This window comes from Dromaius novaehollandiae, chromosome 2, assembly GCF_036370855.1.
Source record: "Dromaius novaehollandiae isolate bDroNov1 chromosome 2, bDroNov1.hap1, whole genome shotgun sequence".
NCBI classification, from domain to species: Eukaryota; Metazoa; Chordata; class Aves; order Casuariiformes; family Dromaiidae; genus Dromaius; species Dromaius novaehollandiae.
In genome coordinates, this window is record NC_088099.1 from 113,161,120 (window position 1) to 113,179,923 (window position 18,804).

At 38.6% G+C, this 18,804-nt stretch overlaps 1 protein-coding gene across 4 annotated transcripts; it reads right to left on the bottom strand.

Moving 5' to 3' along the window:
* Nucleotides 1-3,062: 3,062 nt before the first annotated feature.
* Nucleotides 3,063-16,556, bottom strand: SEH1L (SEH1 like nucleoporin). Of its 4 annotated transcripts, none has more exons than XM_064507173.1 (9): nucleotides 16,228-16,553; nucleotides 14,112-14,162; nucleotides 12,956-13,102; nucleotides 11,343-11,554; nucleotides 10,004-10,102; nucleotides 8,695-8,835; nucleotides 8,218-8,375; nucleotides 7,369-7,519; nucleotides 3,063-3,806 (listed from the first exon to the last, which is right to left on the bottom strand). In XM_064507173.1, the coding sequence occupies exons 1-9, from the start codon at nucleotides 16,336-16,338 to the stop codon at nucleotides 3,617-3,619; spliced, it is 1,260 nt and encodes a 419-aa protein (XP_064363243.1). In that variant the 5' UTR covers nucleotides 16,339-16,553; the 3' UTR covers nucleotides 3,063-3,616. The 4 variants fall into 4 exon arrangements, with proteins under 4 accessions (XP_064363243.1, XP_064363245.1, XP_064363246.1 ...); XM_064507175.1 differs by lacking the exon at nucleotides 3,063-3,806 and adding an exon at nucleotides 3,904-5,434 and having other exon boundaries at nucleotides 16,228-16,550; XM_064507176.1 differs by lacking the exon at nucleotides 3,063-3,806 and adding an exon at nucleotides 5,734-6,482 and having other exon boundaries at nucleotides 16,228-16,552.
* Between the last annotated feature and the right edge of the window lie 2,248 nt (nucleotides 16,557-18,804).

Below are 18,804 nucleotides of genomic sequence, written 5' to 3' on the forward strand. Positions count from 1 at the left end.
GCCTCCGGCACGCAAGAAGAAGAGAACGAGAGCTGCGGATTGGCCGCCAGGGCACGTCAGAAAGAAAAAGTTTGGGGGGAAGGCTGCTGATTGGGCGAGGGGCACGTGGCGTAGCTCGGTTCTCCCGCCACCCACGTGCTCTGCCCGCCCCGTCGGGGGTGGGGGCGGGGCGGCCCGTTAGGTCCGTTAATGGCAGTGGCGGGCTGGGGGGGGGCGGCGGCCGTGTGCCTGGGCGGCGACTGTGCCACTGCAGGCGGCAGGCGCTGGGGAAAAGAGCTTCCCCCCTCGAAAAGAATCGGCCCAGAGACAGCTAGTTTTGGGTTAATACTGCCTCAAGATCTGATTAAATTGGTTATTTTAGATACTTCATTACAGACTGATGATGTTTGAAAGCAAGAGCAGTGAGCAGCTTGAGGTCTTGGAGAGGAGGGGCTGCAGCCCCCGCGTTGCTGTTTAGATATGTTACAAGTAGTAGTTCGCTGAAGGCCTGTACCAGCAGATAATGGATTTATTTATATGGTTAATTACAGTCATTTTGTCAGACATTGTTGCTATATGAGTCACTTTATTTACACGAGGTTGCAGAATGTGCAGCTTACATGTAGTACATTCAGAATTTTATTTCAGTGTCGAAGCATAAACGTCAATTCCTAGCAGTATGAGAAGCGAGTAGGCACCTTCAAAACAAGGTACATAAAAATATAGATATGCATATCCTGACAACTTTTAAAAATCTAAATTGAATGTAGTGTTACTCCAGGATGAACATTCCTACAATACATTTCTTCTACAGTCACATTCCAGGTATGGATACTGCAAAAAAATAGTCAAAAATATATACGTATAATCTCACACACTCAGTATCACTTGAAAGTCGCATCATATTCAGAAAAACAACAAAAACCTCGCAGATGGCTACTATGTTAAAGCAACTAGGCCCTAGAACTGGTAAGGAGAAACAGTCTTGGAAGTTCAAGCTGAGATGTGCTCTAAGGGGATGAACACTACACGGAGTAAAGCACATCTTTCAGAAGAGAAACAGAAGGGACAACAGCTTTATTAACTGCTGCATAAATTTAAAATACTGTATGTACATACTGTAAACCTCCCTCTCTAAGCCCTTCTGTAATCTTATTGTTCATTGCCCCTAGGGGTTCATCTCTTTGTGTTCATAAGCTGGACTCATGGGAACAAGAGGTATGTAAGGAGAGAAGCACAAGTTTAAGAAAGTAGAATTGGACAGTCAAGGACATGAAGTGAAAGGTCCTGGTTTGCAGAAACATCAACACAGAATAGCAGAAGAAAAAAGCAGCTATCAGGCACACAAAAATACTAGCGCTCAGCCGTTCAAATCAAAGCACTTGGCCCCTCTGTTGGAAATGTGACTCATTTGCACTGAATGGCTAATAGCATGTTTCCATTAGTAAGAAGTGTGACTGGAATTAACCAGGATATCTAATACATGTTCAGCATAAAGGAAAATAATGTAACCACGCGGAATTAACTGGAACCAAATACATTAGAAGCTGCAAACAATTGCCATTACTTGGCAATTACTCTAAGTGGTTGTTCTGGGCTCCATAATAGTGTTTAAAGTTTATTAAAGTTTATTAAAAAAAAAAAAAAAAAAAAAACATGCTAGCAGAAAGTTTTCCCTTAAAGAACTTCCAGTTGCTTATCAAGGATGGGTATATATAAAGAATTCTCTTTTAATATATTTTTACACCTTTTTTGTTACACTGTAGTAATTGAAGCATATCTGACAAACACTATAGGGTCTTGGAGTACAAACCTTCAACACAAGGAAACAGCAACATATATAGACAAAAGCACTTCGGTAGCTTCTTAGGAAGAAGCCCTATATTTTTCCCCTGATACAATTAGAACCACGGTAAGGAAAAGATTAATTGCTGTATTGGTGGGGGGGAGAAATCTTTTAAGGATAAAAGAAATTCTAGGAACAGCTAACCCTTCAAAAGTATAGCTCGCTGTTTGTATATACAGAAACATTTCTTCTGTTGTAGGAATCAACTCCAGTGTAATAGTTTGGATCTCAATTTTTTTCATATGACTCACTCCCCCCAGGGTAATATTGTTATAGACACCTCTAAATTCCCACTTCCTACCCACATTTAAACCTTATTTTTTAATCACATAACAACTCTGTTGCCATTTACTACACAAAAGTTGGCATAGTTCCATAAAAACATTAACTTCTTGATAAAAAGGTACAAGCAACTGCTTTTACACACATGGTATTTCACAGTTGTATTCCTGCAAGCTGGAAATTACCAGCAGCCTACCTCTGTGCACTGCCAGCAAGCACTCCATAGTACCGTTGTTACCTCGCATGTTCTTTACTAAACTAAAACTCTCAAAAATAAACAGAGAAACAAATGCATAGTGTATCTGAGCAAGGATAGTTGAAAGCTTTATAATAAAAGAGCAAATACATTTTTTAGAATAGAACTGAAACCCACACTATATTTGCTGTAGCATACATACAGGCTGGCCTCTCCATACACTACTTCTTCCAAGACTAGACCATTAGTATAAGCCCAGTCTGAAGCACACTAACAACCAGGAAATACGCTGCTACGCTTTTTGCGCTGCACAGAACCCACCTTCATTCTTCCTAAGATCTGCTAAACAAGCTCAGCTATGGAGTAAGGCTCACGTAGAAATACCATGTAGTAACTGTACAGTTTTATCCTTCTCCTTCCTGTGTCTCAAACCAGCCAAAGCTGACAATTAACGTCAACATGGTGATCCACAGCAGTGCTTTTCCTGTGCTGACACATTAAAGACAGGCCTTTAAAGTCAGTACTATTTCTTCAAGATACTGTAAATAAATTATTCCATCACTCAAGAACGATAATTTGATCTAACAATTCTCTGCAGACCCTCCACCCACACCATGAGAAAAGTCAAAAAGCATAACACTGGCACATGACATTATAAAAGCAAAGTTCTGAGAATGGATATCTGAATCCAAAAAGCTCCTTGAGCAAGAACCTGTTATGAAAAAAAAAAGCTTATTATAAAACTAGCATACTAATAAAGACCTTTTAAAATAAGTTTATTAGTCAATCACAATTATAAAATTTAAATATCTATACAGCAAGATGGAAAATTCTTAAAGCAACTCAAGACTCCAAATATTTTTTGCTGCAGTATACACAGGAATGGTTTCTTTTATGAGCTGATCCAGCATCATCCTTTCATTACTGAACAGTTTCTTGAAAGCATGCTGAGTTTTGACAATAAGTTTCACATTTGGAAGTGCAATATAGAAAAAAAAGACCACAATAAACTGATTTCAAAATAATAATAAAGACAGGCACTTTGAAGTCAGCTACTCTGTAGATAGCTCATGGTTAATACTGTTTGTCTGTGTTGCTATAGTTCAAAGGGTACAAATTAAATTGTTCCTTTCATTCACAAGCACAAATAACATGTTCCAAATATTGTGGTTTGTTTTGCAAAACATGCAATAAAGCTCCCAAATTTTGAAAATCTTCTGTAGGAAAGAAGAAACAAAAGCAGCCAGAAGTGGAAGTAAACATTTGCAAACATCAGAATAAGGCCCTTTAGAGTTTATTTACAGTAACATATGTTAAACCCCTTCGTTCTCAGGTAATAGATTAAGAGGCCGAGAGACACATCGTCTGCGAGGGTGTGGATACTGAAGGTTGGCAGTGTCAGCATCGCAAGAGTGCTCTATCAGAGGAGGAGGAGGAAGGAGCTGGGCATGACTGGACCATCTTGATCCAGCCCGTGGGGAATCCAGAGGGGGAAAGAAATACCTGAAACAGTTAAGACAGGAACAAAACACCAAAACAAAAACAAAACAAAAAACAGAAGAAAAAGAGAAAGGTAGTAAATACAAGGAGAACCAAAGGGGAGAAAAGACATGCTGGAAAAAAAAATATAAAATGTTTTAGTATATCCATGCCAAAACCAATAGAACATAATAGCAGAAATCAAGGCTGTAATTCAAAACAAGACAAATCTGGAAGCTGTTCTCTAAATAAAAAGCACAATCTTTTCCACCAAAGTTCATAGAAAAGAATATTATAAAAGTAATCCTAGCATACATGTTACCAAAGAATAGATTGCTTTGGAAATGGAAGAGATTCTGTAGCACAACTATTAACCTGCTTTCACTCTCCCAGAATTCCTGTGATTTGTTAACAGAGCTTTTAGTAACGCTTCATTTGCAACAAAAGATGCAAAAAAGTTGCATTAAATATTATGCAAGTACAAGTTCTGCATATGCATCTAACTCCGATTAAGTTTACAGCACTTCTAGAATAGACGTAAAAGCCATCATTTTGTTTTTAACAATACTTTAAATTTAATAATATACATTTACAGAGAATAACTACTTCCAATGAAATACAGTCTTTGTACGTATTTACATATTTCTGCAAAATCCTCAGAGAAGATTTTTCTGGTAAATGCAAGGCTCAGAATTATGTCATTTCATGTCATTTTCCTGCCATTTTTATTAGATCTTACCCGTAATACCTGTGCATTTTAGTATAGTTTTTAGATACTTAAGGGTTTTTGTCTTGTTTACAGTTCTGTGGACTTACAGAAAGGAATGCTATGTGATTAATAAAATTATGGGACAATCCACATCAAGCTGCATTTTGGTTTTCAATTTTTGTATGGCTCAAATGCATGCATTTTTTAGGATACTGTGCTCAGAATTTTAGTTACTCCATAGAACCATTGTCGCAGGTATGTACAAATACATATCAGAAAAAGTACTCTTAGTTAGGATGAATGAAGTATGACAGTACTTACAAAACATTTATTTGAAGTTGTACTAAGTTATAAATGAAGCAATACCAAACTATTAAAAGCTACCATCTGTACAATTGTCAAAGCACACTGTTTTCTTATTCCTTTAAGACTACAGTTTCATATATTACAAAGCAGTTACAGAGTTGTGATGTTTGGGAACCTTAATCAGATATTACACACTATGAAATATAAAACAATCACCTATCAAAACAATTTCAATGAAAACTATTTTAATGGTCACTTCCCATCTCCCATCCCAATCAAGGACAAAAAATTCTCATTTTTACTCATGAACTGGTATTTTAATTTCATTTTAGTTTAACTTTCCAGAAAACTGTTTTGATGGAAATTTTTTCCACAGGAGCCTCTCTAATTATTTTTCTATCAGAAGTTCCAACAGTATCAAACTGTGTTGGCTAGTACAAAAAAATATATATATACACAGTGTGTTTTAGAAAGGCCTTTTGAATTGCGTTTAGTAGTTAGCTGGCTGCTGGTGTCTTGGGAGAGGTCAAACGGCGTTGGGGAGGGAAAAAAGGAGTTCGCTTTCCATTCCTGTGTGCATGCAACAAGCAGCAAAACACCAAAGTTACTCCAGTTAGCTTGATATCAGCTCTGCTTTCTGTTAAAAAGGACATAATACAAATGGAGAAGGGAAATCGTATCATAGATCTAGACACACATGATTATCAGCACAACAATACAGCACTACTGACTTTTTTCCCCAATCTACATTGTCAATCACGCTAAAACAACTTTGACTGTTAACCCGGTTTGATGATCAGATGCGTTTAAACACATGAAACTTTTCCAAAGGCTGAAATCTGGCAATGCTTTAGCTGTTTTAAGTGTTTAAATTTATAAACACTGAAACGTAGCATCCACAGTCACAGACAAAATAAATTCCGTATATCATACCAATTTTGACAAATGTCAGTACATAAATCTTTATTAAAAATGTTAATCCACTAAAAAAAAAAAAAAGTGAGCAATGATGTTTATGCAATTCAAGCCAATGTGATTTCAAGAGAAGACAAGTAGTTAAGTGCATCTGTTTTACAGTAAGGCTCTATCCTAAGACAGAAAACATTCTGGAATTCTACAGCCACACTTAATTCTGTAACAAAAAGTGAGTTCCACATTGGAGCCCAGAGTAATTTCTAAATAATAAGAACAAAAACTTTCAAAATATAGAATAATGGCAGGAGCCTAAAATAATTGTCTGTGAGAAGTAAAAAAAAAAATGCTCAAGTTTCAGTTTCGCAATGGCTTACTACCAACTTGAGGGAGAGGATATAAACATCCACTAGAATAGGGTAAGGCTGCCTTGCTGGCAGCAGCACAGTTTTAGATAAGGAGACTGAAAACACACCCTACACCAAAGAGGTATGAAATGGCCTTTATCTCCCCACAGGAACCCAGGCAAATACAATTATACAGCTTTGGATATCACACTTCCAACACAGCATTGTGCTTCAGCACTTTTGCTACAAAACAAGTAGCACCTCCTGGAACTAGATGAGCAATGTCATTTTGGCCTTCATTCTTGCTGGGGACTCGGCCTGTAAACACCTCTTCCTCTCCCAACTATCTTATGAGGAAAATGTGAAGGCCTTTTTCTGTTCAACAGAGCTAGGGGTCTGGAAGTCAGAACTGCCATTCAGGATTCACTGCCAAAGGGAAAAGAAACCAAACATACCAAAACTCTGCAAAAGCAAACTGTCATAGTACTTCACAGATGAGTATTTTAAACTTAGACTCCCATCAGTAGTTGTATATGGATGGAAATGGAGGCAATTCCATGGCATTAGAAAAAGTAACCGTGGTCACAAAAGTTAGAAGTTGCTGCTGTGGAATTTGGTCCCATCAAGTTTTTATATAGGACAAATCCTGTAAAGTGACTACACACATTCCACCATACAATGCAGGTTTCAATAGCTTAGCAAGAGTATTTCTAGATTTTGGCATGGACAAATTAAAAACGATTTTTTTCAATTGAGGCAGTTAAGCTTACCTACTAAACAGCAATCATTACCAAAAAAAAGCATAATGGAGAAAGAAAATTCATCTGTAATGGGATGCAATAAGAACTCCATAGGAATGAGCAAGACTAAAAAACCCAGAGCTTTTTTTCCATTGATGTTACACCTGCAAAAATGCAAGTAAAATAAACTAAGGCTAATATGTGATTATTAAAATATATATTATGAAATATCCTTCCCCACTTCTTTTGCTGCATTATCCCAATCAAAAATGGAAATAGTGGCTGGTATTCACACTTAATTTATAAACGTACATCTCAGAGGGCAGTTGTTACTCAGCAGTACGATGAAGTTTCTCCTTGTTTGAAACTACTTCAAAAAAATGTTTTTAATAGTGTGAAAGGAATAAAGACCCACCTCAGAGCAAAAACAGATTAGCCTGGATAAGTATTAAAGCAATAAATGACACTGCACTTAAACATAAAACAGGCATGAATATTAAGCCATATTAAGACTTAAGAAGATTCAGAGAAGAGTATTTTCTGAAATTCATTCTCTGTACTAATGAGCCTACCTGCCAGCAGATGATCCATTTAGTGAATTCTGTAGGCTTGTATTAGCTGAACCTAGAGAGGCACTGAAAATTCCCTGCTGAGAACTACCGTTGACTGGACTCCCATTGCCTTTCAGTATACCAGTGCACTTCCAGTTGTCCATATAATTAGCTGCAAATATATATAAACAAAAAAAAGTTAATTTCCTGAAGCTCAACTTTTGAAACTATTATGACGTTTCAATGGCTAAGCAGCTAGTGTGAATTAGAAGTGTATCTCAGTACAGATACATAAATTCAAAACAGCTGAGAATTTGGCCTTTTAGCTGTTTGACAGTCTCTGCCTACCTATTATTTAAAGCTCAGTTCTGTTCAATTGCAAGAATGAGTTAGCTTTGTCATTATTAAAATGCTAACCTAGAACCAAATTAAAATGACTGAGGAAACCGCCACTGATTTTTATTGTTGCTTTGGAAATTTGAACAGGAAAAAACTCCAGGAAAAAAAAAGTTTGTATGAATGCTGCTGTGATGAATACAGATTTTCTGATTTTGGCAGCAGGCAAAGACAGCAATGCTATACATATGTTAATTTAAATAATTTTGTATTATTTTAATCCAGTGAGAAAAAATTGGGGTGCATCAGTTATTACAGTAACAACTGTTCACAGCAGCCTAAATCGTACAACAAAACAAGTGCTCAATTACAAAAAGTTATTTCCTTTTCCGAATGCACACAGGAACACTAAAATCTACTATCCAAGAAACTAAAAGGAACTTAAGACTCCAACACTGTATTAAGCTGTAAGTATATTTTTAGCATACCACAAAGCTAATTGTACTTCAAGTAGGTGATTTGTAGAGTTCTTACCCTTCCACAGTCGAACACAGCCATCATCACCAGAGGAGGCAAGCACTGTGCCTGTAATATTCCAGCTCACTCGCCAGACCTGGGAGTTGTGATTATCAAACTGAGCCGCAATGTGAATTTCAAATTTTGTTAACCCTCCAGAAGAAGTCAATTCTTTCCTGTTTAAGAGAAAAGTGACAGTTTTATACACAAGTGTTCAAAGGTCTATCTTGAACATGCAAACAAGAAGAGGGGACTAGGTCCTTCAAGGAGTTTATGTAACAATTGCTACTAGATTAGGAATGCTGGGAGACAGTCGGACAAAACTATTGTCTTGCTCACAGTCGTCATCTTAAAAATCAGGCTCCTAAAAACAACTTGGCATAGATTAAATTACTTAAATAGGTACAAATAATTTCTTTGCTTCTCAGATACTATGAAAATAAGACTATATAGTATGCATTACATCATACTGAACTATGTTCCTTTGAAGCTCACCTCAGAGGTTTTAGCGTGAAAATTCGTACATCTTTGGTTGCTACAGCTAAGATGTGGAAGGATCTTCCCAGGTTTGGAGCAAATGCAATATCATGTACAGGATCTGTAACTGTCATAAGAGCTTCTGCTTTTGCATATTTTCTGCAGAAAAGCAGATAAGAAATTAATCTTAAATGTTATCCAAGTTGCCAGTGATGCAATTTAAATCAACCACACATAGGGGAACAGGGAAAGAGGGATTAGACTTGCAAAAATAAAAATATTTTCCTAACATAAACTAAATTTAAAGTATTAAGTAATAATTACAAGCTTATTTCTTTGGAAATTGAATACATCAGATATATAACAATAGCTACTAACACTGGGCTAAATCATACAATAAAGTAAGGCTTCCAGTAGAAAGAACATACTTCTGAGAGTTGGAAAAGGGAAATAAAAAGATTCTTCCATTCGCAAATCTAAAAGGAATTTATATTCTAATAATTTATTCAATTTTCTGTGCTTATAAACAGACCGCTAGCTGCCTACTTTGCTATATAATAAACATGCATACCTTTATAGTCTCATTTACCACAAGATAAGTTACACCAACTTTTCTTTATTGTGAATGAACAGAGAACATCTGAAGCAAGGCATAAATCCACAAAACACCTTCACTCTGTTCACATGGCAATCATACTGAATGAAACAGGTTCTTTGCCATTATTGAATAAACACAGAAGTGGTTGTGCCATTCTTGGCAATTTTGGTTCTGAATTCTTAACTCTACAAACCAAACCATGTAACTTTGACAGCATGTTAACAATTCACAGAACTTCCTGCTATTACAAACATAGTTTTTTTTCTCTTTAACATTGTACGGTAACATTTTTGAGCATCTTTAAGGTAGCCTTTAAAAAACAGTGCATAGTGCAGGGCAATTCAAATTTTAACTTTGGTCCTATTAGTTTCTTGTGCAAAACTAAATACATAAATGAATAGAAGGAGAAAGAACAATTTCCACTTTAAAATTCTGGTAAGAACACTGGCATTTCCACACTGAGAACAAAATTATCAAAATCCATGATGTCCATTAACATCAGTAAATATTCCGAGGTCCCTCTTCCTTTTTCCCATTCTGTGGCACAGCAACATAAGTTATCAATTACTACAGGCAGTTTTTTCAAGACAAACTCTCCAGAGACAAAACTGAGGAGTATATCATTTACCACTCCTCTCCACATGTAATGATGGGAATGAAATAAAAGGTCATATACTGCAAACTGTGCTAAGATCCACAAATGTTTTACTGGTCAGTTGTTTAGCATACCTGGTGTTTTCATTATATTCATAAATTTGAACCTTAGCCAATATATTTGGACTGTTGTCATCGCTTCCTACAGCTATCATTGGAGAATGAGCTCGAGAGCTAGAAGGGAAAATAGTAAATACTTTTATATTTATAGATCATTTCACAGAAAGTAAACAAAAAAAGTATTAAAAAATTTAAAAGATTTCAGAAACACATCTATAAAGAAAAAAACACACTAAAACATTAATAAGTGTGCAACCTCAATTCTGTTGTCTTGAATGCCCACTTTATACACCAAATACAGATAAATTATCGGAGAAACATTATTTGGCAATTCAAGATCATGATAACGTATTTATCCAGAGAACAGAATTGAATTTATGTGGTTATTTGCAGTCAATAATTTCCTATATTTGACATAGCAGAGTGTGCATCCTATCCACTACTCTTACTTACTGATTTAGCAAGATTTCATTCAGGTTTCAGAAGAGGGATTACATTTACAGGGTAAACATATATGAATTCTAACGTTATCAATTTTAACACCACCCAACGCATCGAAGAAAGTCTGTACTTTAATCGTTCAGCACAGATTACAACCACTTGAATAAAAAAAAGAAAAGTATCAACAGGACACAGACCACTGCTTCCATTGGAAAAAGACATCTGTCATTTCCAAAGAGAACAGAATCCAAAGTACTTCAGCCCTGAATGATTTTTTTCCCTTCCTGTTATTGCTGGGGGAGGTTGTGAGATGCAAAGTAAAGGGAGACCTCTGCTCACGTGTATCCTTCTGAGCAGGGACTACCCAACCACCACACTTCCCATCCAAACAGGTAAGTGCACCACAGAGTCCCTCAGGGTACAACTAAAGGAACAGTGGCTTTGTATTTCTGTGAGCAACACTCCTGTAGTTCCTAGCACAATACATTTTGTTGAACCAATAAGGGGCATGTCCTTGTTAGAACTGTCAAAATTATTATCTATGGCAACATTTTTCTAAAGGAATGAAAGTGAGAAAAGAATTGTCCCTTTACAAACACTTTTTCGTATGAAAAACTCAATTAAGCTTTGTGGAATAAATAAAAGGCACTCACTACCTCTTTAGCTTATTATTTATTAAAAGTAATTAAGGTGAAAGTATTTCTCACACAGAATGGAAGAATCTTTTATAATTCTTCTTTGGCTCAACCAAACTGGTTTTACTACAGGAATTGTCAGCAGCTTTTTTCCAGCCCTAATGTATACTTAACTTTCTCTGCGCATATTTGGGGATTGTACTGTATAACATTTCAGAACTCTTTGAATCTTCTGCTTAAATCCTCATATGGCAACACCTACAGGGTTAATAACATACCTTGAAGGATTCCAAGAAATGCAACTGCAGCTTAGCTTACATGAGATTTCATGCTGCAGTGACCACTGGCTGAGATTCATCACGTCTGGAGCCTCATAAATCCTTACAACTCCATCTGCTGAACAAGTTGCTAACATAAGACCCATATGCTTGGGAGCAAACTTAACATCTGTTACAGATGTCCTACTGTCCACCAGAGTTGTCCTCTTTACCTGCAAACAAAGACAGAAATTGTTGAAGGAAATGCTAGCAATTTCCATCAGAAATTTGTGTCGTAAGAAAAGCTAATGAAAGTCTGGCAGCGCCACTTTATAGCATCACCTAACCATATGCATTTCCACATACTACCTCTTCCATCTAGAACTAATGAAAGATCTTTATACACCAACTTACAGGATAAGTGACAGATCATTGCACTGATGCAATTCCAAACAGGGATATACTCACAGTGACATAAAGGTCCTGATACCAGCAAGAGTAGTTTAAATTAGATTGGCGGGGGAGAGGGGGGTGGATATAATATAAAATATTGCACGCCTTTGGCCACAGGCACTTTGAAACTGTCCTCTTCATTCATACTGGTGACAATGCTAACTGTGAAGCCTAACAATGTCACTTTTAAACTTCAGTGCCGTTGTTTTTTCCCCTCCAAGTTTTACCTTAAAGCATTTTCTCATCAAAAAGTATCAAAAAAAACAAATATTTCTGATAGAGCAGGTGAACTCAAAAAACATTTGATAGGATGAAAAAGAAAAAATATAAACCCTTGTTTTCCCAAGCTGCCTCCTCTCCTGCCAAGTAGCATGAGTTTGAGCTGAAAGTTAGAAGTCAACTGCCTCCTGCACAGGAAAGTCAGCTTTCACACCTCACTGGGTGCCAATGGTACCTAACTTTTGACAGTTACATATTTTAATATTATAAAACTTCAGTATATGGCAGATATTTTAATAACCTAAAATAAACAAAATATTAGAGAAAGAAATAGCATACTGAAATATATAAGATTATGCACAAAAAATACCTGCAAAATAGTCTACTTAAATCTAGAATTCCCTTTGTAAAATGCTGTCCACAAAAATCTATTTTTGAGTGAAATGTTTTTCCTCCAAACCTGAGCTATTGTTTGAAAGATGAAAAAGAATAGTGTGAGAGAGCTCAAATAAGCACTTAGAGGAAAAAAATGCACAACTTTAATTCTGCTATAGACAGACTCATGTCTGCAGGTTTGCAACGGGAATATCTGAATGGGAAATGCTAATAGAAATGACACTCTTCAGTCTTAACATTGCTATTCAGCTGTTTGCGCAGAGTTTTTAAAGCACTTACCTACAAATTAACAAGAGTGATAATATAAAATCCTGACTGGCTATTTTTCATCACAAAAAAACAAGGTACACTCTCTGACTTTATCAGGAATAGAAAATATGTTGCAGAAACAGAAGTGTCCAGTAACTCAGTATTTGGAACAACTTTTATCTTCAGTCTTCTGCTTAATTCTAGAGTTTAAACATTTGAAAGCTTCAGCCCTTTATAAGTAAACAAATTAATTAGGAATAGAAAATACATTTATACAAAAACACATAAAAACTGTAATTAATATGTTGAAGTCTCACCCAGTGACTTTGTCCTCTGAGTTTATCATTTGACTCTCCCACTATTTCTTCCCATACAGCTGCAGTTCTGTCAAAAGAGCATGAAGCCAAGACCTGCCCAAATTCAGGATGAGCCCACGTCACACGCCACACAGATCCACTATGTGTCTGCAAGATAAAACCAAAATGCTATAGCATAGGGAAACATTCTTATTCTATTATTCCAAGCAATCGACCATGATTTTTAAGTAGATTTTCATGCCCTTCTGCTGCAAAAAAGTAAATCCTAGGAAGGTGTAAGACCATTCCTCTTTTATAAAGCTCAAAGTTATACAGCAATGGCTGAATTTATTTCTATAAGCACTGCAAAGTCTCACTACTATTGGTTAACTATTACAAGTCTATTTCAAGGCATCATTTACTACTCCTTTAAACGCTAAGCTCCAACAAATGGTTGCAAAGTAAGATTTTGCCTTGATGCAAAAATTATAGCTTTATTTTTAATTTTCAGCCGTTACCGAGCTTTTTTTTAAGCTCCCCTGTACTTTTCTAAAGCATATGCGGAGCATTACTTATCTTCTTCATAAGGAACTCCTTTTTCATATACCTAGTCGACTGACTGCTTCTTTTTCTAAAGAAAGAGAACTTAAAAACTTCACTTGCATTTCCATTTATAGGATTTAGTGTACTGCAGTCCTATCATACAGAAGTTTCAGGGCAATTCATAAGCTGAATGCCCCAGTTATCCTAACGAAGCATAGAGACTTGTCTTCACATGACACAGTTCTCAGAAAGGTTATGAAAAAAATACACAGACTGCCCAATGTTGTAACATTTACTAGACTGGCCTCTTCCTTTTTTTTAATTTTTTTTTATTTTTATTTTTTTAAGTTTTAGAGTATGTGAAGAGGAGGCATTCAATTAAAAATTTTTGTTTTCCAGCTTCCTTACTCTCGTTACCAGTATGTCTACTGATAGCAAATTCTGCCAAGGTTATTAAGTACTAACAGTACTGTTACCCCTTTTATAGAAGTGGGGAAGACTGTTTTATTATAAGGAACACTGTATTTACAAGAAATAAAAGCATTTATACTCTACAAGTCATAAAAACTAAGCATGTTTTGACAAAACATTGGAGAAATTATGGTGTAACTATGTAATTATTATCAATACAAACCTTCCAGCTGGCAGTGCAATGCCAATCTCCATTTTCACTTTTGTCCCAGACCTATTGAGAAATCAAAATACAATCATACAACTTCTATATAAAACTAACTAGGTAGTACCAGAAAAACAGAGCCATTACAAAAAAAAAAAAAAAAAAAAGAAAAAAAGCACAAATTATTTTCCTCTGGAAAATCCTATCTCATCTGGTACACAACTGCACTTCATTCAGTCTTGAAAATATCCTTACTACAGGTCCAGGGAAGAGGCATACATCTGCAAAACCCACTACAGTATGAGGTCTATTATTTTTTTAAGCAACAAATTATTTACAGAGGAGAAATTATTACAATTTTCATCATTTCACTTTGATCTTACATTCCATGAGCAAGCCAAAATTACTCAGCTTTACCATAGTGCTCCTATGGTCCTCACCATGGCATGTGCTCAGAGATAGTTCCAAAACCCTGATGTGGCTCCTGGCAATCACCAAGGTCAGAATAGGGCAGCAAAGACAAACTGATCCTACTGGGTTAACAGATCTTGTTTCTAGGACGTCTGACTTGAATTATAACCATTCTCTCAACAATTTCTCTCAACTTTCCAAAAATCTTCCTTATCTTTGCAACTTTTTCAGAGAAATTATGAAGGAACTCATGAATCTCATCAAGGAAAGACAATTCTAGACACCTAGATTGTTTCTCACTCATTCACGATATAACCGTACTGAAATAATATTACCTCATTTTTGCCATTCTGGATCTCTAATACAACCTTTATTATAATCAATTCACCAGGCCAACTTCACGATACTTTCTCCCTGACTCCTATTCTGCAGGCCCTTCTAGGGCAGAGGGGACCTAAAACAGATACCAAACAACAGATATACTGCTATTTCAGCAGTGTTGTAAAACTCTGGTTAAAGTAAAATTTCTCAAGACTCTCTTGTAAAAGATACTGGTATGATTGGAAAGTAACATTATACCACTGAACAACATTGTTGCTAAATTTCACCTACCTCATGGCATCTTTCTTAAGTATATTCTCTCTTACATACTCAATCCAGATCAAAGGCTGACTTGGTTGCTGGTTTATTTGTTTAGGTGGGCTTTTTTTGAAGTGTGGGGGAGGGAAAAGGGGCTGTTTACTTGTTTTTAAGCCTGTTCTAAATTAGACATAGCTGTTTATTGAAAAGCACTAACATTTTTGCAGCCATTTTTTTTGACCTGGAAGAAAGACATTATTGTCCTCTGCAAACTGAATACCTTAAATCTAATAGTATGTAACTCTTGAAATTTTGTTGACCTTCTCCCTATGCTCATACAATGGAAAAAGCAATTAACTTTCCATTTATCATGATTTTAGTTCCTCTAAAGGAGTGTAAAATTAAGGTTTCCAACATTTTATCTGTCTGAGCACACACATAACACTTCAGCTTGTTGTTGATTGCTGGCACTTAAGTATGAGACAGTGGCTTCCTTCCTTAGTGCCCTGAAATAAATACAGCTTTTCAGATGAAGCAACATAACAAGCTGCACTGCTGTAGCCACAACTTGTTTTAAGGATTAAAAGAAAAAAAAAAGGCAAGAGCTGTCAGGAAAAAGAAAATATATCTATTTAGACCAATTAATACTGATAAGAAAAGTCTCTCCGGGTACTGGGCACACAGCCCCGTCATCCCATGTGACATGAAAACAACAAACTGCAAAACTACTGCTCCTGTTTCAGATCTAAGAAAGAGGTTCGGGTGTTCACATGGTTTTCCCAGCTATAGCAAGGAGTCGAAAAAAAAATATGCATTTCTATTGCTCTGTGTGTGTGTGTACACGTGCACAAATATAAGACCTAACCCTCCCCCGGACCCAGAGGGAGGCCGAAGGCCGGTCCCCCACAAGCCGTGACGGGTCCTGGCCGGCCGGAGCGACGCTTCGCTCCAAGGCCTCGGCGCCACACGGCGGAGCGGGGAAAGGAACGGGCTCCCTCGGGCCTGGAGGCCCGCCGGGACGGGGAGGGCCCCACACGGCTGCGCCCAGTGCCCGCCGGCGGCCCGGCAGGCCGCGCCGCTGCCGGGCTCCCGCGGGCAGGTGGTGCCTTCTCCCCCCCGCCCCGGCCCGGCGGCTCCCGCTCACTTTGACGCTTTGGTCGCTGGAGCACGTCGCCATGCGCCGCCCGTGGAAGTCGAAAGAGACATCGTGGATGAGGTCGCGGTGATCCGCCGCGATGCTGCGCGCCACGAACATCTCCGCGGCCCGGCCCGGCCCGACCTGACCTGGCCCGGCCTGACTCGGCCCGGCGCGGCCGCCACGCTCCGACCCGCCCGGCCCCGGCGCGCGCCCTCCTCACGCGGGGGGCGGGGTAACGGCCGCCACCGCAGGCTCGCGCTCAGCCCCCAGAGCCCTGCGCGCCAGCGCGCGCGCGCGCGTTCGCTCCTCCCCCTCCTACAAAGACCAACGTGCTTTCAGACGCCGAGAGAACGGCGCGCGTCGGCTCGCGGCTCCGCCCCCGCCTAGCGCAGGGGAGGGACAGGGGGCGGGGCCTCGCCCTCGGCTGTTGGTGCGCTCCTCCCCCTCCCCCTGCCCCGCCTCCTGCCCCTCCCCCTCTGGGAGCGCGGAGGCGGGCGGCGCTGGTCTCGGCTGCCCGGCGGAGGGAGACTCCGTGGGGGCTGCCCCTTCCTGGAGGGGAAAGTACTCCCCACATCCGCGCCCATCCACAAAACAGGCAGAGGCCGCCTCCATTCCGGCTCTGTAAATACGAGCTGCCCCAGGTGTGGAGCTGCTTCGCTGAGGGCTGCTGGTGTGCCCGAAAAGCCCGGAGTTACCCTGTGTTTTGAGAGTATGTCAGGGCACGTCCTCGAGTTCTACAGCCGCACCAAAATTAACCGAAGTGATAGGAAATAATGAATCTCTCACAGAGAACGACAAAGCAGTAGACATCAAATAAGGCCTAACTGAATGAAATCAGTCCTGACTAGGAGTCATGTAAGAAAAATTTAATATTAACATTCCTTTTTAGGTCATACGAGGGCAAGCTTTCATGAGAAATCACAGTAATTGTCTTGGCAACTCAGAAAGCAGCAACCTTACTGTCTTTGGACAGCCTTCTCCAGGCCTACATTATATGTGAGGCTTATTTTTTTCAGCTTAAATTATGTAAGGGCTTTGGACAGGATCTCTTCATATTTTTGTAAAAAAATACTTAAAACAATTAAAAGTAGTTGTAATGGTATCAGTAGTGTGAATCAGACATGAATATTATATTCCAGTAGATGGCAGTAAGTGATAGATTTCCTCTTTTTGTGAACAGTCTGAAAAAACGTGTTCAGTTGGCTATGCATACCCAACACAATAATGCTGAACCTTTTCGTATGTCACCACCACCATTGTCCCATATCCTCCTTTCTCCTGCTGCTTTCACCATCTCGTAGGAGCCCTTCGCAGCTGCTCATCCACATCCCCACCTGCTTTCTCTCACTGCTGTCCCCATCTTTTCACCATCTTCAAACTATATTGCTGCCTCCTGACCGGTGCTGCAGCTGCTTTCTCTTTTCCTCCTTCTTCCAGCCACGGCTATTGCCATTTCCCTCTCTTCAACAGATAGTTAAGTTGGGGTATACTTACTCTCTTTTTACCTTACCTTCTAACGTTGGAGCTCTCTGTAGTGAAGCAAATCCAACAAACAGTTAACACATCAATTTATTACTTACTTCTTTAGCAAAGTACATTTACTTTTTTATTTTATGATATACTGTATTAATGATTACTATAAGGTCAGCCCTGAGTGTACTGTGGCACAAAAGAGCAAGAGACCCGCTTCTAGGAGAAGAGGACGTATATGGCGGCCAAGTTTGAAAGGTTTTGTAGGGAGGACAAAGAATGTGAATTCGATGCAGGCAGAAAAGGAACAACTGAAGGAACTTGAAGACAGGTTAGAAGCACTAAGTGAGATAAGATGGGTTTTGGATCACATGAAAGACGAAGAGGAAGCAGAACAGAGACTTTTTCTTTGAAGAAAACAGTTTACAAATGACTCAGGTCTGGGCATGAGCTATAAACCAGTAGAAACTAGCGTGAAGTCTGAGGGCCATACAAAACAAATTAACCAAACCAACTGGAGAATCCTGAGGGCTGAATGCTCTCACCACAGACCTGCTGCGTTCCAGACAGCCCCTTGCTAACGCAAGCACTTTCTTCCAGTTTGCATCCTGCAGTATCAGCTCCCAGACTGGATCATGCAGCTCTTAGGAAGAGTAGTGCTTGTACTTAATACCCTTCAGTCTTTGCATCATTGAGCACAAGATTGGTCCAGTGCCTTGTTTTTAAGGAGTGTTTCATGCGTAAGTGTAGAATGCCATGTTATCTCCCGGTTAATCTGAAGCTGACTTTAATAGCTGACAAATGTTAACATAAGAAAATAAACAATTCTTTCACTAAAATCCAAACAGTAATAATGCACTTAGTAGGTTTAGAGACAATACATAATAAGTAAATAACCATGAGACGATGATGATGATGATAAATAAAAGCAAACCGCACTTCTATTTAACTATATTTTGTGTCAGTTCCAAAACAGTGCTCAAGCCCTTAGGATAGCTTCATTGCCTTGTAGTTGGGATCCAGTTTTCAACTGGATCAATAGGTACTGCTATTAAAAAAGAGAATTATGACGCGATGTTTTCTGAAATCAGTTATGTCCAAATTCTCTTGATT